This window comes from Fusarium proliferatum (assembly GCF_900067095.1).
Source record: "Fusarium proliferatum ET1 genome assembly, contig: FPRO_scaffold007, whole genome shotgun sequence".
Taxonomy (NCBI): domain Eukaryota; kingdom Fungi; phylum Ascomycota; class Sordariomycetes; order Hypocreales; family Nectriaceae; genus Fusarium; species Fusarium proliferatum.
The window spans coordinates 1,395,252-1,415,678 of record NW_022194796.1 but is presented as its reverse complement, the minus strand read 5'-3'; the positions used below and the strand labels follow the sequence as shown (position 1 = coordinate 1,415,678).

The 20,427-nt window shown below is 48.5% G+C and overlaps 9 protein-coding genes across 9 annotated transcripts; 4 read left to right on the top strand and 5 right to left on the bottom strand.

Annotated features, from left to right (window-relative positions):
- Positions 1 to 263: 263 nt before the first annotated feature.
- On the top strand, positions 264 to 2,693 carry FPRO_07733 (uncharacterized protein; the record flags this gene model as incomplete). Its single annotated transcript, XM_031234178.1, has 2 exons — positions 264 to 2,470; positions 2,525 to 2,693. 2 exons carry the CDS (start codon positions 264 to 266, stop codon positions 2,691 to 2,693), a joined length of 2,376 nt encoding a protein of 791 aa, XP_031083941.1.
- A 187-nt stretch (positions 2,694 to 2,880) lies between these two features.
- On the bottom strand, positions 2,881 to 3,569 carry FPRO_07734 (uncharacterized protein; the record flags this gene model as incomplete). The annotated part of the gene is made up of 2 exons (XM_031234177.1): positions 2,881 to 3,072; positions 3,123 to 3,569. 2 exons carry the CDS (start codon positions 3,567 to 3,569, stop codon positions 2,881 to 2,883), a joined length of 639 nt encoding a protein of 212 aa, XP_031083940.1.
- A 285-nt stretch (positions 3,570 to 3,854) lies between these two features.
- On the top strand, positions 3,855 to 4,461 carry FPRO_07735 (putative IMP3 (component of the U3 small nucleolar ribonucleoprotein); the record flags this gene model as incomplete). The annotated part of the gene is made up of 2 exons (XM_031234176.1): positions 3,855 to 4,010; positions 4,066 to 4,461. 2 exons carry the CDS (start codon positions 3,855 to 3,857, stop codon positions 4,459 to 4,461), a joined length of 552 nt encoding a protein of 183 aa, XP_031083939.1.
- Positions 4,462 to 5,225: 764 nt separating this feature from the next.
- On the top strand, positions 5,226 to 6,180 carry FPRO_07736 (uncharacterized protein; the record flags this gene model as incomplete). Its single annotated transcript, XM_031234175.1, has 2 exons — positions 5,226 to 5,964; positions 6,011 to 6,180. 2 exons carry the CDS (start codon positions 5,226 to 5,228, stop codon positions 6,178 to 6,180), a joined length of 909 nt encoding a protein of 302 aa, XP_031083938.1.
- Positions 6,181 to 6,282: 102 nt separating this feature from the next.
- Positions 6,283 to 9,375, bottom strand: FPRO_07737 (uncharacterized protein; the record flags this gene model as incomplete). The annotated part of the gene is made up of 1 exon (XM_031234174.1): positions 6,283 to 9,375. One exon carries the CDS (start codon positions 9,373 to 9,375, stop codon positions 6,283 to 6,285), a length of 3,093 nt encoding a protein of 1,030 aa, XP_031083937.1.
- A 1,159-nt stretch (positions 9,376 to 10,534) lies between these two features.
- Positions 10,535 to 11,014, bottom strand: FPRO_07738 (putative RIC1 protein; the record flags this gene model as incomplete). The annotated part of the gene is made up of 3 exons (XM_031234173.1): positions 10,535 to 10,584; positions 10,723 to 10,829; positions 10,998 to 11,014. The coding sequence occupies 3 exons, from the start codon at positions 11,012 to 11,014 to the stop codon at positions 10,535 to 10,537; spliced, it is 174 nt and encodes a 57-aa protein (XP_031083936.1).
- A 2,620-nt stretch (positions 11,015 to 13,634) lies between these two features.
- Positions 13,635 to 14,435, bottom strand: FPRO_07739 (uncharacterized protein; the record flags this gene model as incomplete). The annotated part of the gene is made up of 2 exons (XM_031234171.1): positions 13,635 to 14,054; positions 14,106 to 14,435. 2 exons carry the CDS (start codon positions 14,433 to 14,435, stop codon positions 13,635 to 13,637), a joined length of 750 nt encoding a protein of 249 aa, XP_031083935.1.
- A 1,294-nt stretch (positions 14,436 to 15,729) lies between these two features.
- Positions 15,730 to 16,048, top strand: FPRO_07740 (uncharacterized protein; the record flags this gene model as incomplete). The annotated part of the gene is made up of 2 exons (XM_031234170.1): positions 15,730 to 15,917; positions 15,976 to 16,048. The coding sequence occupies 2 exons, from the start codon at positions 15,730 to 15,732 to the stop codon at positions 16,046 to 16,048; spliced, it is 261 nt and encodes an 86-aa protein (XP_031083934.1).
- An 852-nt stretch (positions 16,049 to 16,900) lies between these two features.
- Positions 16,901 to 19,129, bottom strand: FPRO_07741 (uncharacterized protein; the record flags this gene model as incomplete). Its single annotated transcript, XM_031234169.1, has 4 exons — positions 16,901 to 17,368; positions 17,421 to 18,716; positions 18,762 to 18,885; positions 18,930 to 19,129. The coding sequence occupies 4 exons, from the start codon at positions 19,127 to 19,129 to the stop codon at positions 16,901 to 16,903; spliced, it is 2,088 nt and encodes a 695-aa protein (XP_031083933.1).
- Between the last annotated feature and the right edge of the window lie 1,298 nt (positions 19,130 to 20,427).

The window sequence follows — 20,427 nt, the reverse complement described above, 5'->3', positions numbered from 1 at the left end:
CATGTCTTGAATAATGTATTTGAGGTGGGGGTATATTTCCATGTCTTTAAATATCGGATAAATATCGGTGGCTGATAATCCGCCTTCAACTCCAAAATCTCAGTGTCGCGATCGGATTTTGAGCTTCCCAATTGCCGAGTCCATTCCCGCTACCATTTGCGAATGTGCCGTTTCAAACATGCTTTTGTAGGAATAAAAGATATCATCGGCAATGAGCAACGGCTAACTCCCTCAGACTCTCCTCCTCATAGACTAATTCCATTATGAGGGCGCAATTGGCCCGCCATGCTCGACGGGTCCTTATCCAACAAGTCCGATCCCCGTCTTGCGCCGTCTATTCGGCCCCCCTTCGACGAAGATGTGCACCTATAGCAATCAACAATGGTTTCTCAAGACGGTTCTTCCTCGACGGCCTGTTCGCCAAAGCTCCCCGCGAGATTCGCCAACCCGAATTCGAACCAGGATGGCAGAAGATTATGATTTGGAGGAGTCGCATGCTCGACAACTTACGGCCGCCGCCCACAGAAGAGCTTATCCAGGCATGGAAATCTTTCTTCGAAGGAAAGCTGTCTAGTCGAATGGCATTGAACGGTACACAAGCGATGCAATGCCGTCGACTCCTCGAATATCTTGTTAAAGAACGCGAATTTCCGACCCAGGCCAAGATTGAGATATGGGATATTCTGAAGGCACTCACTGCTCTCGAGAGCCTCCGGCCTCGCGAGAGAACCGAACATCATTTAGATTTCGCCAGAACCCTTTGGTCCGCTATCAATAACCCGAAGGTGCAGACGCCAAACTGGGTGACTAGTGGTACACTATGGTCACAGTACCTCACTGTACTATGCACCTTTGGTGGGTCGAAAGAAGCTCTCGAGATTGCCTACGCAAAATGGAACGATGTGATGGAATTCTGCAGGAAGAAGACGAAAAATCCGGTATTATCCTTGGCGGATGGACTTGCCAGGGACGGCCGTGAAGAGGACCTTGTCGAGCTGATCAATTATACCGAGAAGAGCGGCTATCCCTATGACAAGCACCTTCAGCGCGTGCTAGTCACTTATTATGCCCAGAATAACCGAGTCTCCGAGACAAAGCAATGGTTCGAGAAACCACTCTCATCAGGAAGTCCGTCAAACAAGATTATACCCTTGGTCGCTTCTTTTGCTGCCCGCAACAACCTGCAAGAATGGGCGATCCCTTTTTTCCTTGAGATCGGCAACAAACTCAACGAGAAGCCGGAGCAGCATTACTGGGATAGCTTGTTGCAGGCGATTCTCATCATTGGTAAAGGCTTACCAGAGGTGGAAAAGATGATATCCCACATGGACAGTTCTCAGGAAGCTATCAAGACCACCACATCCACCATTAACAGTCTTCTCCGAGCTGCTCTGGGAATGAACGACTCGTTACTAACTGAGGAGATTCTCTCGCTTGCTACAGACAAGGGTCTCCCGCTGGACGGCGAATCTCACCTCATCCTTATGGAGATGCGGCTTCATGCAGGCTATCTGCCAGGAGTTCATGCAGCATACAAGAAAGTCACACACCACGAGCCCTGGCATGTTCAACCTGATCTCTGGTGGGATTTCGGTCGACTTGTAAACGAGTATATGATGACTCTCACGACGCAATCGACACCAAATTTCAAGATCATCGGAGAGATTATCGAGATGTGTGAGGAGAACCAGGTGCTCCTTGAGCCAGAGACAGTTGCTTCGCTGTGTATCCGATTCTTAGAGAACGAGCAGCACTACGAGGTTATGGACATATTATCCGTCCACTCGTTCCAATTCAGCGCAGCGGAGCGAGAGGTCATTCAAGATGCATTCACCCAATTCTGTGTGAATCGCGAAACCAGCACTTCACGAGCATGGAATGGGTATCAGATTTTACGGCAGTTCTTCCAGGATCTTAGCTTTGAGCACCGTGTACAGCTGATGGAGGCCTTTTTTGAGCGAAAACGTCCAGACATGGCATCCCATGTCTTTGGCCACATGCGACAGCACCGAAATAGCGACTACCACCCCAAGCGTGAGACATATATATCATGTTTTGAGGGTTTATCACGATGTCCTGATGAAGAGCCTCTGGACATCGTTCACAACATGCTCAAGATGGATACAACAGTTGAGCCCAACACCCAGCTCTATACCTCTCTCCTATTAGCTCATGCGGCTTGCGGAAAGACTACCCAGGCAATGGACTTTTGGCAAGCGATCACAGCCTCCCAAGAAGGACCTTCTTATGCCAGTTTAGAAGCTGTATTCTGGGCTCTTGAGCGTACGCCGAATGGTGCAAGCCACGCACACATCATCTGGAAGCGGATAAAGAGCATGGACGTTGATGTGCCACCGGCAGTATACAACGCATATGTTGGTGCTGTTGCTGGCAGTGGAGAGGAGGCGGGGGTTAAAGACCTTATTATGCGAATGAGCTTGGCGACTGCGGGCGAACCAGATGCAATGACGTGAGCTCCATTACCATCCTCCTACTGATATAACAGATCGCTAACATGAACTAGACTGGGAATTGCTTTCAATGCTTTACCAGGGCAGACGCTGCAATCGAATTTCAAGAGCTGGGCTCAAGCGAGGTATCCTGAAGCATGGGCTAGCCTCGAGTCCAAGGGTAAGCGACTCAATAAAGACTCGCTGTGCCAATACAAGCTCAACAGAGTAATAAGAGCTTGAGTGTATCACAAAGATTTTGCATAAAACGAAGAGATGTTTGGATGTAGACAATTGTATCAATATGTTACATAGAGGTTGAGGCTGTTATACATATGACCAAAAAATAATGACCATGACATCAATCATCCCAGACAACATAAACGCCGGCACAGAACAAGTCGTTTTTCCCTTTCTATATACGACTGGTCTACTTGTGGCGCGAGAAGAATTGGTCTCGAAGCATCTCAGGGTGAGCGTGCACGCTGGGGTAGATACCCATGCCTTGTACTCGGCGAACCATCTTGGCCACCTTGCGCTGGTTGACGGGCCGAAGACGTGTGAGGTTGGAGTGGTTGATCATTCCAGAGGTTGATGTGAAGTGCTCGATGAGAGAGAAGTTCTAGACGAAATGTTAGTATGCATAACAATTGATGAGCGATATGAACACACCTTGTACATATCAAGAGGGCTGATTCCAAGAGCATCGATAACATCGTTGTTCCGCACAGTCTTCTTCCTCCACTTCTGCATCTCGACGGGACTCAAATCATGCGGCGAGTAGACGTCACCAGCCTCCCATCGCCTGGGCATCTGCTTGAGGAAGTCGTTTGACATCTTCTGGTTCTTGAGGAACTCCATCTGCGCCGTCTTTTCCATAGTGTACGAGTTTGTCCGCGTCTTAAATCTCTCTAGGAGCCTTGCAGCAGCATCTCCTCGACCTCCTCGACCAACTGGCCCCTTGCTGTTGCTGGCATTTAGACTAGCAAGCCGACTGGCGTGTCCACCGGAGGGGGGTTGTCGGCCGGGAGCTGCAGTAGCTGCTGTGGTGGAAAAGGGACGGAAGACGCTGCGCGCAATTTTCGAGGCCGTCGAGGCCGTTGGTAGTTGAGGGGACATTTTTTAGCGGTCGCAATTGAAGCCGCCGGTCGAATTGGCGGTTGAGAGGCTCTAGAGCGGATTTTGGTGATGTTCGACCGTTGGAGGTTTTTCGACCAAGCGGAATGCGGCGGGGCAGATTCCGCGACTCCACCCAGATTTTATCGTTTTCTCATCCAACCTTGAACTTTTATATCGCGGGACAGCAACGATCCCCTCTACCAACAACTGCGCCGACACATTAAAAACCCATCAAGCGAGGAATACGGAGTGTTTAGTACTTGGAGGCGAACAAATACCGCGATCATGGTCCGAAAACTCAAGCATCATGAGCAGAAGCTCCTCCGAAAGACAGACTTCATCACATACAAATCCGACAATGGCCATCGCGACAAGGCCGTCATGCGACGGTACATGATCCAGAAGCCCGAGGACTATCACAAGTATAACCGTCTTTGCGGTGTAAGTCTAGGCCACTTCAATCTCAGGCGCACATTCATTGTACTGACAATCGCAGTCCCTGCGCCAACTCGCCCATCGCCTTTCCCTCCTCCCTCCCGAGAATGCAACACGCCGCAAGCACGAAGAACTCCTCCTCAATAAGCTTTACGACATGGGCGTCCTTTCAAGCGCCTCTAAGCTCTCTGCTGTCGAGAACAGCGTTACCGTCAGCGCTTTCGCGCGCCGTCGCTTGCCTGTGCTGATGACAAGACTGCGCATGGCTGAGACTGTGCAAGCGGCTACGAAGATGATTGAGCAGGGCCATGTACGTGTGGGCACAGAAACAGTCACGGATCCTGCGTACTTGGTCACTAGAGGCATGGAGGACTTTGTGACATGGACTGTGGGCAGCAAGATCAAGAGGAACATCATGAAGTACCGTGACCAGCTAGACGATTTTGAATTGCTATGATGTGGCTATTTGGATGGCACAAGGTGGAAAGGGGAGGGGAGGCGAATGCATGGGCAATTGGGAGTTTGGGCGTCTTTGTATGTGTTCTTCATTGGAGGATTACACCATGATGGTTCAAAAGTTTGAGAATGGCTCTATTTGCAATAACAGACTTTTGGCCAAATCTTGACGCAGTGTTTTTGTTGTATGGGACGTACAATTGTGGCAGATGACATGGGCAGCTCCTTTTTGGTGTTCCAGACAATGTTTTCCGATTTTCTGCCTTGATAGTCCCCTTCGATCAACCAAAATCTTACATGGATGGCGTCATGAACGACATGAGGGCAAGCCCTGAGCCATTGTTCAGAGATCTTCTTGGATAAGAATAATTGTGTCGGCAGCTCAAATCTCAAATAGAGGTTGGTTAAGATAGTTGGGTATAAGATAAGCCAGGACCATAATTCTGTTTAGGAGGTGTGTTCCCAGGATCAGCATCTGCAACAGTACACCCACACTCTGCAGAAACAAGATCATGCTACACCACACAATTCATATACTAAGAACGATACAGTGACAATCATGATTGCTGTTGGGTGCCTTCGGCCCCGCTCGGCTCCGTATCCGGGAGGCGGAGAACTTACAAAATGAGCCGAGTCCCCTGCTGGCGTCTAAGTCAAAAGTCCCCCATCCTACTCTATATAAAGCAATTCTTCTTCCTTATATAGCACACGTATACGCATGTCTCACGGTCTCCGTGCTTAGATCACTGTGACTCATTGCCCCTCATGGCAGTTCTTTCAACCCTCAAGGAGCTCATAGAGTGCCTCACTGGCCCCTATCTTTTCATGGGAATCGCCATGCGTTTCCTTCCCGGCACTCTTCTCGAGGTTATCAGAAACAAGGACTTCCGAACATTGTTCTCGCCATCCCGCTTCAAGGATGTTTGGTTCGGCAACTTCTGGGCGTTCATCGGGCCGCAGGTAAAAGCCAATGCCGAGAGCCGTGTCATTCCATTACTCGAAGGCCGTGTGAGAAATGGCCATATGGGAGACGAAGTTGTTGGAGAGCCCATTAACGGCGTTGTTCTTGAGATCGGTGCGGGAACCGGAATGTGGGCGGATGTGTTTGCCAAAGTCAACGTTGGAGTGAACAACCAAGGAGGTGTTGATGGAGAATTGAGGCGAAGAAAAGGAGGCAACGGTTTGACTCGCGTGTATGGCATTGAGCCAAATCCCAAGTCTGCGGCAACCCTGCGACAACGAGTGAAGGAGATTGGGCTTGATGGTATTTATGAGGTTGTCCCCGTGGGCATTGAATCTCTCAACGATCCGGAGGCGTGGGATGGGCGCATTGAGCCGGAGAGTGTCGATTGCATCGTCACAATTTTGTGTCTCTGCAGTATTCCTGAGCCTGACAAGAACATCAAGCTTCTGTATCAGAGTCTCAAGAAAGGCGGTCGATGGTATGCCTATGAGCATGTTCGCATCAATGAGAACAGGGGCGTCCTCTTGCGTGCCTATCAATGTGAGTCAGTCATCCACCCCAGAAAAGCAATTGCTGATAACGATAGGGGTTACTGGTCTTGTGTGGTCACAGGTCATGGGGTCGTGCCGCATTTGCCGATCGACGGGGAAATCGTTAAGAGAAGCCGGGCCATGGGAGAAGATTGACCTAGCACAGCCTGAAGGAGAGGCAAGATTTGGCATCCTTCCCCATGTTGTTGGAACATTAACCAAATAAGCGGGTGTCCATAATATTTCACGACTACCGGGACCATGTCGCGGCTGGGAATCAAAACAAGAGTTATGCATTATGGGTATCAAATCGGTGCGCCAACACCCGTCACAGCTCGTCATCATCATCGTCATCTGAGAGGAATATCGAGGTTCTTATACTCGACCCCTGAGCCTCAGTCTTGATCTTCTTCTCACCCTCCATCTTGGTGTCAACGGCCTCCAGTTTTGTAGTCTCCGTCTTCACCGAAGCATGTTTGGTGTCATCTTTTTTGACGCCTTCCCCTTTCAGGATCAGCCCAACATCCTTCTTCTCATCCTTGACCTCTTCTTTGGCATCGATGTCGTGCTTAGTGTCCACCTGAGCAGTGTCTTTCACATCCTCCTCCTTGATGATGCCTTCTTGTATAAGCTTCGCAGCCCTCCTCTTATAAAAAGTGTCTAGACAATTTCTCCTTGCCTCTTGACTCCAACTCTCCACAACAAGCGCAAAGTCTGTTGCATTCCTGAAGCCAAACTCTCTAGCCATTTCGCAGAAATGTCGGAGCATTACTTCTTCAGGGGGGTTGTACATGCTGTGTAGGCCGTCCCCTTGTTCGTCATCGCTGTCCGCGAAAAGGGCGCTCTGTCCATCAACATCTCCAGATGAGTATGTCGTCATGACAGCCCGTCGTGAGAGTTGCTCCTCGACTTTGGACGTTCCAATCACCTCACTATTGTCGTGTGTATACTCGACACCCGCAGAAGTGAGGATCGCTTGGATCGCGTCGCTCTTTGGCTTTTTGGCCTTTTTGGATTCAATCATTCGTTGCTGATTCTCTGCTGTGAGCAGAGTGGCAAGCTGACTCATACCACCATCTTCAGCATCAGTTTCTTCATTCTTCACCACCGCAAGGTCCTCTCCATCCTTGGCCGCCTGCTCCATGTTGACATCCACAAGATGCACGCCCGCTTTTGCTTCGGCAATATTTGTCTTGTTCACAATTTCCTGCAATAAACCACTATCGTTATGGTAGGTAAAGATGTTGGCAAGACCAAATATTTCACCCTTTCGATCAGTGTCCTGTTGGACACCCTTGAAGTAGCGACGTTCAGACGATGCAGTGTAGCCAATGTTTGCTTGCTGCTGTTTATAAATCTGACGCGCGTACACAATCTCCTCGACTGTCCCGAGCGATATAAGGCGGAAAACCTCGACATCGCGAGTCTGGCCGATACGATAGGCTCGATCCTGGGCTTGAAGGTCATAAGACGGATTCCAGTGAGGATCAACAATAACGACTTTATTCGCAGATGTGATGTTGAGTCCCACGCCGCCAGCTTTGGTCGAAATGAGGAAGACAAACTGCGTCGGGTCGGAGTTGAATGTGTCAACAACTTCCTGGCGTTGTTCATAACTCAGGGAGCCATCCAGATAGCTAACAGTGTAGCTCGTATTGGTGAATAGATGCTGGAGGATACGAAGAAGTCGCACACTGTGAGAGAAGACAAGGACCTTGTCTCCATTTGAGTGCCAGAATTTGAGCAACTTCTTCAGAACTTTCCATTTTCCACAAAACTCGGGATTAACAAGATTCTTAATCCGATCCCGGTTATCGTAGACATACTTCCAGTCCTCGGGCAAGCAAGTTCGAAGAGTGTTTAAATCTGACTCGTGTTTCCCCTCCAAGTCGGTGGTTTGTGGCACAAGGAGAGTAAGATGATTTGCCATCTTTTGCAGCACGATCATGCTGGGGAAAACAATGTTCTGCCAGCGCACGCCGCTAGAAAGAAGGCGATCACAGCACCATCCTCTCTTCTTGTCTCCACAGCAGGGATCAGAAAGGCTGCGAAGGAGATCGATGTCCGCGCTTTCCAAAAAGTTCTCGTATGCTTCCCTCTGGAGATCTGTAAGTGGACAGAAGACGACTCTGTCGGTTTTCTTGGGTAGTTGCTTTGCTATGATGGACTTCATTCGCCGAAGGAAATACTGTGGTAGCAGGTTGTGGACCAGTTTATCAGCTGTTGTTCTTGCCAGGCTGAGCTGAGCTTTAGTTGCATCGTGAGACTGGCCAACAGTCAGGGGCTTGGTGACTCTTTGTGTCCATTCTGCCAAAGTCCCGAAGTGACCAGGGTTAGTCCAGTCCAGTAGTGTCCAGAGCTCTTCGTATCGGTTTTGGATCGCGGTACCAGTGAGGCCCAGGCGACAGAGCGCATTGATCTCATTGAGAGCCTTGGTGGTTTCTGAGTATCTGTCTTTCAGCCGGTGACATTCGTCAGCAATCACTGCGTCCCATTGAACCATGTTGATTGAGCTTCGGCTGTTCTTGTATGTGTCATAAGTGGTGATCATGATTTCGACTAGCCCTGCACGGGCAGTACTCAATGCGTCGTCCTTATGGGATCCGTGGAACAGGTCAGTATGCCACCAGCCCCAACGATCCAACTCGTTCTTCCAGTTCACGATGAGAGACCCGGGGCAAATAATCAATATTCTCGGATACCACCTGTCGGGATATTGTCGGATTTGTCTCAGCCGCTTAGCGTCACGCTCGTCGCCAGTCTTGCCAAATGCAACTGCTAGAAACGCAGCAACTTGCACCGTCTTTCCGAGACCCATGTCATCTCCCAGGATACCGCCTTCTTGGTAGACAAACTTCCTGTGCAGAAACGAGACACCAGCGACTTGGTAATCTCGAAGATACTGTGCGATCGACGCTGGGATGAGACCTGCTGATTGGGGTAGCTCAATATCTTGGTACGGTCTCGAAGGTTTTATGCCACTGCTTTCACTGAACCTGGGTCGCTCTTCCAGCTCCCTGAGTCTTCTAGTTTCTTCGAAGTGAATCCCCGAGTAATCAGGAGGCACCATAAGAGCATTATCGTGGTGAAGTTTCCTCTTGGTGTCAAACTTGCGCCGTCGCTCGATCAGGTAATCAGGTAAACCTGCGAGTTCGTAATCATCTTTGGGTACTTCGGCCTCTCCATGTACATCATCCCCTTTCCTTTTGTGAGTTGGCTTTCGCCCGCCACGACGCTTCTTGGGCTTTGCTGGTAGATCTTCTTCGTCTCCAGTCCATTCTACCTTCTCTTCAATGTCAGCTTCAGTGTCGTGTTTTCTTTTTCCTGCGGTTTTTGTAAAGGATGAAGTGTGGCCCTCAGACTCCGAGGACGTGCCTTCATCGTCAGGTATTTCTATTACATCTGATGGTGCAGGAGGCATAACGAAGAGTGAGGTCAATGGTGAAGTACACGGTATGATGAACGCGTGGCGACGCGTTGTAGCGTCATAGGGAGCGAAAGCACGTGATTATATTTAAGCATTTATGCATTATGTCATTCTTAAGCTGACCTCGATTGCCAAACTTCCGCCATGCTCTCAACAAACGGCTTAGAGTTATGTATGATGGAATCAATCTTAATCGCAAAGCTAGATACGCGTACTCGTTATTCTAATTCTGTCTTTTTGCGGACAATCAAAATGTCCAAGCTGAAATATTAGCTCCACCTTTGTTTCCATTTGGATCCATTGAACGCACAGCCACAGCGATCGCCCATAATGAACGGGGCTCGACAATGCCAAATGATCCTGAGTCGGTAATCGTGAGTTTAGTGATCCTTTTCCCTTTCTATCTGGGATTGGACGATGAGACTACAAAATTTCGATAATACCACAAGTTCCAAACATGAATGTAAGACAAGACGAACACTGCCAAATATAACCAAATTTGTACTTTGGTGCTACTGTTTTCATCTAATCAGTAGTTTGAGTTTGACGTGTCTTGAAAAGTGTCCGCCTATGGATAGCGCATTGTCCGTCGAGAACAGGGGACCCATGTCACACACATCTGCCGATGCAAGTCTGTCTGTACAATGGGACGAAGAGCAGTCACTTGTTCGCTTCAGCTTCAGCTTCATGTCGCGGAGAGAAAGTGTCGAGGTGACGGTAGCATTGACGTGTTAAGGAATTGTTGGATTGACGGGTATCGAATTAATTACTAAAAAGCCCAGTGCATCTTTGCATTGAGAGCCAACCCAACATGCGCCTCCATCATGTCGTGACTAAACAAAGGAAAACAAGAAAGTTGAATCGCGCCCGTGCCAGTCGTAAAATCAGCATCCAGCGCCGAGCGCGGAACACCGGCGTGAGGTATCAAAGCGAGGAAAACAATCTGCACAGCTCGTCACAGCGTCGTCGGCATACAGCATGCGCCCGGATTGCTCGGCAGTCATTGGTGTCTTGGCCTTGGCCGTCAGACAAAGTGTCGCATGGATAATGACAACCGATGGCTGACCAGTCTTGGGCAATTAGAAAGCGGGGCAGCCATCATTGAAGCGATCCGAGAAGCGCCGCAACGCTGATGTGCGAGGTGCGAAGAGGCTTAGTACTTCAGAATGATGTACAGAGCGTGGATGATACCGGGGATGTAACCTGAAGCGGAACGTTAGTAAACTGCTGAGCAATGTGCGAAGGGACGGTCAAGGGATGATGGGTAAGCCCGAAGCCTCGGAGGGGTCGGATGCGGCTGGATGATGGAGGTTGGGATGAGGAGAGACGAGAGGAACGTACCCAAGATGGTAAGGAGGATGTTGATGAAGAAGTCGGCACCGCAGCCACGCTCGAGGAAGACACCCACGGGAGGGAGGATGATGGCAAGGAGGATCTTGCAGATATCGCTGTTTAAAAAAAGTGTTAGTGGGTTTAATCTTGGTGATTATTCAGTCAACCACGACGATTCAAGCGTCTCGTCCTGAGCTACTGGCAATCATGTTGCGACGGCCCTAACAGCGGATCGCTCGGGATGACGTCGTGAAGTCGAGTGTGGTTGAAGATGTCGAGCTTACCTAGCAGTGAAAGGCATGTTGTCGGTTGTCACGGCGAGGTATTACTCGGAAATGTGTATAGTAGGTAGTGGTAGTGGTTGAGAGTGAGAAGATTGGATAGCTTCGTTAGACAGAGTTTGTATGAGATGTTGGGAACAAGACTCTGGTTGAGAGGGAGATGGTTTGTCTTATATACAAGCTCCGTCACAAACGGGCGGGCCAAGGACGGGCATGGCATCACATCACTCATTACGGATACACACCCATTCTACCTTAGCAGGTACTCACTGCCAACCCAATTTCGTTCCGTAGCTTTCCAACTTTCCCTGACCAAGTAACATCAAGCGTCCACGCAACCTCAATCGCACCTTTACTTTCTGGGCACTGCGTCATCGACTGACTAGGATGAGGCAAGCCACAGGGACGACGAAGAGGAACAGAGCGTGGGCCAAGCAAAATGTGCCCTGCTTTCGCTTTTTCCGCCTGACCTCTTGTAGACTTGTACTTGGGTACATGAGTTTACAAGATTAGCAGTCGGGTGAGCCCGTCCGGGAAGAAAAGAAAAACAGCTGGTTACCTCACAAACATCACCAATAAATGCTACGCTGGACTGCATTATAGACTTGGGACTGAGAAAAATCAAATATCTAGATGAACCTACGGACTCATATTTCTTTGTAAATAAGTTTTGTATCACTCTCTATCAGTATGTGCTTGATATACTACAGTGGGCAATGGTATAAGTGAGTTCGCTTTTCTTTCCATCACCCCAGCCAACTTGTCGCGGAACTGACAAGGTTTCTCGGGCTACGTCATGAGGCGAATGCCGCAGTGTGGCTGGGGCGAGCCTCAATCAATCGCCAATTGGACATGATCTTAGCGACGTGATTGACGATGTGAAGGATTCGTTAATCGCTGTGGCTGAGTTATCGCAATCCTTCATTCTCGATGCCAAATTCAACCTCGAATCTCGATATAGATCTGTGTATCATGTGCTGTGGCCACACTGAGCCTCTCTGATATCGTAACTGACGGTTCATGGTTCGAGAATGGATTGGATGTTGATGTTATGCAGTGTGCCTGACAAGCAAGATTACCTGACACCCAATTGTCGTAATCAGCACGTTACTGGGCGACTGCCACTAAAAGATGCCGAGTCTACCGACCCCCAAGTCCTTACAACAGGGTCGATTAAAAATGCCCTGCCTGAAAGGGAAACATGATTGTTGCTAAAATTTTCTTTGGTCATGCTCTAGGAATAAGCGCCCGAGCTGGCCTGCAGATTCTAGATTAACCTGATTTTGGCGTGGCTTGTCATGGTCTCCGCTGGCTCAGCTTGGCTCTTGGCTGGTCAATCTCATGTTTCAGAAGATTCGAGCGCACGCGTCAGTGCCAAGCATGAACTGAAGTTCCAAGCCCTCTATCACGGCCTCACCAGCACTTGCTAGGTGGAGGGCCAAGAGAGGACGAGTCGCCAACCCCATTTCGACAAGTCTGGTCCTCGCCTGCAATCTCTCTCCCCTTGCGGTCTTTTCAAGGAAAGCGTCACGATAAGGATGAGTCCGTCTCAAAGTCAAACTTTGGGTTATGATCTCAGAAGATGATACGATGATATCAGTGTTAACGCATCAATAATCCGGGGTTTGTAAAGTTTGGCCCCAGCTGTGCCGAACATGCAGGGTTGTGGAATACGGTTCGCCCAATGGCGATCAGTCCTGGAGGATTTTCGCACTGACAAAAGCAAGCCGAGCATCACCGCTCTCTATTCAATGGTTCCAGTCCATCAATGTAGGTAGTCAAAAAAGTGTCAGAACGGCGTTCGTCAGACTATTGAACTTGGTGCCGGAATTGCAAGTTCATCAGTTTTAAGCCAATACCATCCTTTCATATATCAGGTAACTTTGCAGCTATCAGTGTTTGTTCCACTAGTAACCTCTGAATATGGCCTTGTGAAAGGCCATTGGCAAATGAACATGATGCCTTGACATACGTCCGATTCGTCTAACTATGTATACACCAATTACGTCTGAGCCAAGGTAACTAAAACGACCGCTAAGGGCCAGTTGATCTCGAGATATTGAGGGAAAACTACCACTTACGTATGCTGAGACTTAATCTGATAGTGTCATATCGATCGATTCCAGTGTAGTGCCAAGCACACAGACGGCCGCCTGTACTGGACGAAAAACGATAAATAATACCTAAATCAGCGATCTGGCCTAATTTCTCAACCCGATGATATCAGTGCTCATCACCTAATTCCCGCAGTATGATGAGAATATGGAAGACATTGATCTCAAACAAGATGTCGATAAGGTGTAGGGTATTTCACAGCCACGACTACCTCATATCATCCCCAGACGGCATGGAGCATTACTTGAAATATAGGGATGAAGCAAGACACCTTCGGCAACAGTACAGCAAAGAGGCATTTAGTTACTAAGACTATGAATTCTTGTTATATTAGTGGAGCAGCAGCAAGCTAATGCTGTATTCATCATTATGTAGTCTTATCGCTATAGGCGATTTCATCATATGAAACTTTTTGCCATGGTACATTACAATGCACCCAAGCCATAAATATTTCTGCAAAACCCAGTGAACCTATCATACGAGCGACTTGGAACACGAGCCGTGTTCTTATTAAGAACCAGTGGCTTATTCCTCCTTGATTTCAGGAGTGACTTCCCATCGCTTTCCAAAGAAAACGGTGCCCAAGATCTGAGATCCAACGATGTATCCAATGTAAGCACCAACAACAATGGTGACGGGCCACTTCTGCCACTCGCGATCCCAGTCAAGAGGAATGGGAACAGCTCCAAGCCAAGCCCCAACCACTGTTCCAACAAAGCCGCCAAATGTCTGGTCAAATGGAGCTGATACACCCACCACAGCCTGGAGAGGCACAGGGTCGGAACCACGAACGTAGAAGACAGGATAAATCGCGAGGACGGCGATATGTGCGCAGCACAAGAATGTGTGAGGCACGTGTGTAAGGAATGGCGCGCCAAAGAGGACAAGGAGAAGATGAAGAGCCGGTGTCAGGATTAGAGCTAGGAGCAATGAAATAACGGCGGTCTAACCATCGACATTAGTTTTATGGCTTCAATGCACAACAGATCTACTTACAGGAATGGCCTTTGCCTCCCGTCCATCCGACTTCTTCTTCTCACCAGGACGAGGCTTCTTTGACGACCCCGAGGATCCCGCTGGTGGAAGACTCAGTATAAGATAGACGGCCTGAATGGCAGCAACAACTGGAAGGCCAGTCTGAAGAGTCGAAACGGGATCGGCCACCAGGGCATCGAAGCGCCAGTAGAACAGGCCAGCGAGCAACAGCTGATGAGCGACTGATGCGGGCAGAGCGGCAGGAGAATTGACGAGCGGAATCGCGGGCACGGCGGCCTTGGGCGCGGGCTGTTGGGCGAGGGTCCCGCTCTTGACAAGTGTTGTCGACATGGCGACGGGGTCGACAAGTGGCTTGACGAGAATCGTAAAATGAGTGTGTATTGAGCAGTTGCTCGTAGCTTGTCTCGTCGCGATCGCCAACAGGGTGGTTTAGCTTAGCTTGAGCTGACAGCTGTAGCTGGATACCACATCACGTTTTAGGTCACATGATATTGGAAGTTGGCCCAATGTTCGGCTCCGAAAACTCTCTGCTCCGCGCCGTTGCCTCATGGTTTCACTCACAAACACCAACTGGATGATTCCTTTTGAGCTAGAATTCTCCGAAAGATGTCTGTCATGGGCACGGGAATAGACAGACTAAGAATAAACCACGGGAACGAATGAACCGGAACCGGTATCGGCATCGGCATCGGCGAGAGCCAAGGCAATCATGGCATGGTTATCATCATCTGGATCTCATGCGATCAAATCTGGTCTGTCCTGTCAATCTGGGCCAGAACCTAGAATGTGACTAGAAACATGGGCATGTGCATTTTGGGGTAGCGTGAGAGCCTCGTGAGTGGTTGAATGACTATCATATCATGGCAAACCCTGGTGTTATTTGCAATCCAAGCTCACGAATGCAACCACTTGCTCTTCGCCGTTCCCCGGAAACAGCGCAGGCCATTGCTTCCTTCGGGATCCAGAAATTCCAAGATCCTTTCTTGGGATCCTTTAGAATCAGTCGATAACGACAAGTGTTGACGGGAGAAACAGGGTGTTGGTAAGGGTGTGCCAATTGACCAATCGCCAGCGTCACCGGTCCCCGCCGACCAAATCAGAATCGCACCACAAACACCCTTGACGACCTAGAAATCGTGCCATGCACCTCTGGGCTGTTGTGCTGACTGATAGTTTGCGGTGAACAATGATTGGCCAGCTATCAAAACACCCTCTAATACCCCAGGATCCAGGTCTCTACTATGGCATGATGGTCGCCAAACCAGATGGAATCTGACCACAATGGATGTATCCGGCTGCACGGGTTCTGGGAGGTCGCCGTTTAAAGGAATCCTTGATCAAATTTCTGATCTCTCGTGAAAAATGATCGGCATGGCAATTCTGTATAAGAGGATGCTATCTACCGTTCCCAAAGATAGTCTCTTTTCTCATCACCAGCATCTAAAGCATCAACAGAGCAATAACAACTCTCCACTCAACAAATATCTTCACCACTCAATTCAATTATTTGGGTATATTACTAGTGGACTTCCTCTAAGGACAACTTGAGATCGATTTACCTTAAGAAACAACTCAACTCAACCAAACCACTTGCACCAACTCAACTCCTCTAAAATCAATCAACATGTCTCCCATCGTTGTTCGATCTGCCGCCCGCGCGGTTCAGCGCCGCCAATTCTCTCTCCTCACTGCTATGCGAAACGCTGGCCGAGCCATGGAGTCTCACCCATTCGAGCGTCTTCCCATCACTCAGCAGCCTGCTAAGCCAGACTACGCCAAGATGTTCAAGCGAGTTGGAAGCCAAGCTCTCTTGTAAGTTGTTCTGACATCCAAGACTTTGCCAATATCATATCAACTAACGCCGTCTCAGCTTCTTCCCTGGCTTCGCTGTCATCCTCGGCTGGCCCCTCGCTGCCCAGTATGCCTTCGACGGTCGACTGTAAAGGATAGATATGCAGAAACACCCAATCTCTTGGATAAACATCGACCGAGCAAGACTTGACGGTACCACTACTCGATAAACACATGCACGCATGGATACTGGGATGTTGGGAACCGATTGTGACAATGCACAGTCACTTGTACATAGCATGGAATGGCGTTGAGGTGCATTGCAGGAAGGGTGCTTAAAGCAACCCATCTACGACTACATACGATTATCTTCTAGAACTATATAATTCCATACGTTATAACGCCGTAGCTTCTTTCTTTTGTGATCACTGCCCATTGTCTCCAATACTCGCAGTTTATTTCAGGCACCCCGCTTGATGTTCAGATTATATTACATCACTTACACAAATCATCCCATGCATGATGCATCAACGATATGGGGTACCTTAGCGATCTATCCTTGGGAACTCTATCTTGCAATGAAACAACTCCCTGGCAATATCTCATGAACCTCCCCCCCAAATACGCCGAGCTATACTCCGAATGTCCCTCAGCATGACCGCTTCAACACAAATTCTTTAAATTTGTCAGCCTAAAATAAAAAATACTTAGGTAAACTTATGCAGATTTAGGAAGCTTAAACAAATTTATTATAGATTTAGGTAATTGAGGTAAACTAAGGTAGACTTAGTTTAATTTAGGTACACTTATATAACTTTAGGAGACTTAGGTAAATTTATTATAGACTTAAGTAATAGAGGTAAACTTAAATAAACTTATATAAATTTAGGAAATTAAGGTAAATTTAGATAAACTTAGATAAACTTATTTAATAAACTTAGGTGAATTTAAGTAAACTTGGGGAAATTTAGTATAGACTTAGGACGCCTTTAGGCCAGTATACTCTAAATCAGCTCTCCGTCACCATCTTCGACAAGGTCGTCGTCGTCATCCCAGTCAACTTGGGCAGCCATCTCCTCTGCTTTTCGCTGGACCTCGGCCAAACCCGATAGCTCTGCCACATAGTCCTTCTCTTGCAACGCTTTCTTCACAAAGCCCCATCCGTCACTGCGATATGCATCAAGAATCTTGGGGCTGCACGCGCTGCAACAGTCGTAAGATTGACCGCGTATGACAATGTTCTGAAATGTCGATACATAGCCCCTTATTTGATGCGGAACCAAACCAAGAGGATGATCAGGTGGATCTCTCTCTGGAACCACACCGGGACTTGGCTGTGGTGCTGGTGCATCCTTGCCGAGAGGATGTTGTAACAAGCTTGATAGAAGTTCAACAAGAAGGGCAGACGCAATAGCTGCAACACCGGGTCGAGTGACAGTACATTGCTGATCCAGGGTCTGGTCCTTTTGAGACTAAAAGAAGGTTAGATACGGTCTCGAAAGTGGAAATGGGGTGAGAACTTACATCAGCTGGTGCCACGACGTCGTTGCAGAAATAGCAACCAAGCGGTGTCTGCCCTTCGACATGGCCTTCAGAACCATGTCGCATAACAACATACGAATCAAAACCCAGGGCAGCGTTCATGACAATCTTTCCTTTGGCCTTTCCCATAACCGTTGGCAGCCATCGAGATTCTCTTGAATCCATGAGGAGGAAGATGACATCGTGTTCGTCGATAAGCTTCTCCAGCTTTTCATATTCCTCCCTTGTCTTCGACTCCTCTATGTAAGGGTGACCGAGCATAGGAACAAACAGCGTGTGTCCTTCACTATCTATGCCTGGAAAAATTTCTTTCAACGCTTCAGCAGCTCGAGGGGCTTTTGGTTTCCCTCCTTCGAGGCAGTCTTGGAAGCTGAACAGTGGCTGTCGGACAGGATTGGAAAATGACACTCGCCCGTAATCCACAAACGTTATCTTCCGGACGCCCCAACCCATAAGATTTCTTGAGACATAACTTCCCAGCGTACCAGCGCCAAGTAACAGGCACTTCGTGTTCTTAATCGCATCTAAGTCGAGTTCGGGTGCGATCCTCCATTTCATGAGCTTCAGGTTCAGGTCGACAGAGCCGTCTGCCTGTCGTGCAGGATCCATGTACTCTCCTAGGTTGACTTGCTGTGCCTGGAGTTTGCCATTATTCGACCGTGCCCAGCCAGTAACCTTGGGCATTTCAGTGATCTCTATGCTCTCGACTGGATCCATCTCGATTGGAAGAATGACGCTGCGAGCTTCGTGCCTCTTTGCCTGGATGTCTCTGTAGCAGATCACTTTGGTCTTTGTCAGATGAAACCTTTGTCGGATAAGGATCAGGAAATTTCTCAGGGGCCACCCAGGGCCTTCTGGGTACGTCGAAGGATCAACAAACGCAACGTAACGGTCTCTCTCAGCCACCTGGTCGAAGAAACCATTCTCAAATTCTCGTAGCGAGGCAACTTCCCATCGAAAGGGAAGTCCCTGCGAAGAATCCGGATCATCTGTATCCAGATCTTCACCGTGTACCTTCTTGACCAGAAAGAAGCCATGCTCGCGGGAGTCGACACTGTACCTCCAAGTCCCTACCCTGTCAACAAGCGCCGTGCTCTCCCTGGAGTTGAGATGTTCGGCTGGACCGGATCGCTTCCACGAAGGATCAGAATGCAGAGCAGGGAAAGCGAACCAGTACGTAAACTTGTACTTTTTCAGGTCCGCGTATGAAAGTATGATGAATGACGAGAGCAGGGATGGAACAGAGTAGATACTACCATCTTTGATCGCATCCCAGATCTAGAGTTGTCAGCGGTGCTCCAGTCTCGGTGGGCCTGTAAATACCTGTCGGCCAGCAGTCCTGAGCATAGCAGACTTGTCTGTGTTCTTGAAATCCTCGAGTGTATTGACGTTCCTAATGATTCCCTCGGCCCTCATTGTCCCAAGAGGCGGACTGGGCGCATTAGTTCTGCCATGGTCAGAGACTGTGCATAAATCAAACAGTGGACTTACCTGCTACTCGTAAGAGCATTTCCTAATATCTGCATGCGACAGCTGGATTCTGGTTCTTCCAAACGGGGTTCGTAAAGACCAAGAATGCTCCGCGCTGAGTCGTCGAGCTTGTCATGCTCAAGCTTCGAAGCAAAGAGCGCCGAATAGAACGACAGCTCGATCTCTGACCCGAAAGGGGCAAATTGCAGCGGTGCCGCCATCGTGATGGTGAAGCTGCCAAGTTTGTGTGACGCTGGTGAGGCAGGCTTTGGGGTTGAAGGAAGAAGGTTCGTCCCAGCTGCTGATACCTTAGGTAGGTATTTATACTTCTTGGTTAAGGCAGCGACTGCGTCTCTGAGGCAGGTAAATCTTATGAAAGTTGATGCCGGCCGTTCATAGGCTTATCACTGTTTTTAAAGGTATTGGATGCTATGGTTACCTTATTTACAGCTAGAGAAGCTCTTGTGAGATTGGTTTGGGTTCGATCTGTTGGTCCTGTTCAACAAAGAGTCTGTTGTTTTCCTCGTCGCTACTGTAGGTGGTCGAGCAAGGTGAACTTCTTTTTGACGGGCAAGTGTCTCCTTGAGGGTTCGTGATCTGTTATAGCTGAATACCTACCTATATAAGATCGTTGTGTGTAATGTATTCATCAGTGACCTTATGGAAGGTTCACCTGAACGGATAAGATGACCATCACTGGTGACCATGAGTGGAGCTCCAACTTAGGTCGTAGGTAGGCGTTAGTGAGCAAGAAAACTTAGGACCTCTACTCTAAGTGATGAAAATACTTAAGCAACTTTAGTGTAGACTTAGGAAGCCTTTAGGTCAACTTTTTTATCACTTAGGACTAATGTCTGAAGTTTTCTTGTCTCCCTTCAGCCCCACCGCGGGGTACTGGGCGGCGTCACGCAGCCTCCTATCGGACCAGGTCTTATCGCAGACGTCCGTCGGAGAGTACAGGTCGTTATAGGGTAAGTGGAAGTTCGAGATGTCGGTAGCTGCAATGCGGCAATCGTGCGTGTAAGTCCGAAAGCGCATGTAAAATCAAAAGGGACATGGCAGTATTAATGTTTTCTACTTTGGTATTCTGACTATGCCGTCATAATAGAGTCATGGTTCTTCTATTTAAAGCGTGGTCACATCCATACCTCAAATCGACGCTATGAATGTCATCCCGTTGAAGATTCATGATATGAAGTTGATGACCAAAAATAGTGAGCTATCATCGTCAGTAATACAGCTTCAAATTTTACCAAGAAAAGGAGATCGATACTGCAAACCCCATTATTTCCATCCATCATAAACATTGACCCTTCAGACTCATTTACTATCACCTCAGCTACAGGAGAAACACGTTCTTCACAACCGCAGACTCGGTATATCGGAAGTTATCAAGAATACACCCGTTCAGATTTATCTCCACCATTCACTTAAAGAATGTGACCCTCTTCGTGAAGACGCAATCTCATTAACGAGAGATTTGTGTCTGAAACATCCAAGGGTTCAAGCTTTCTTGGGA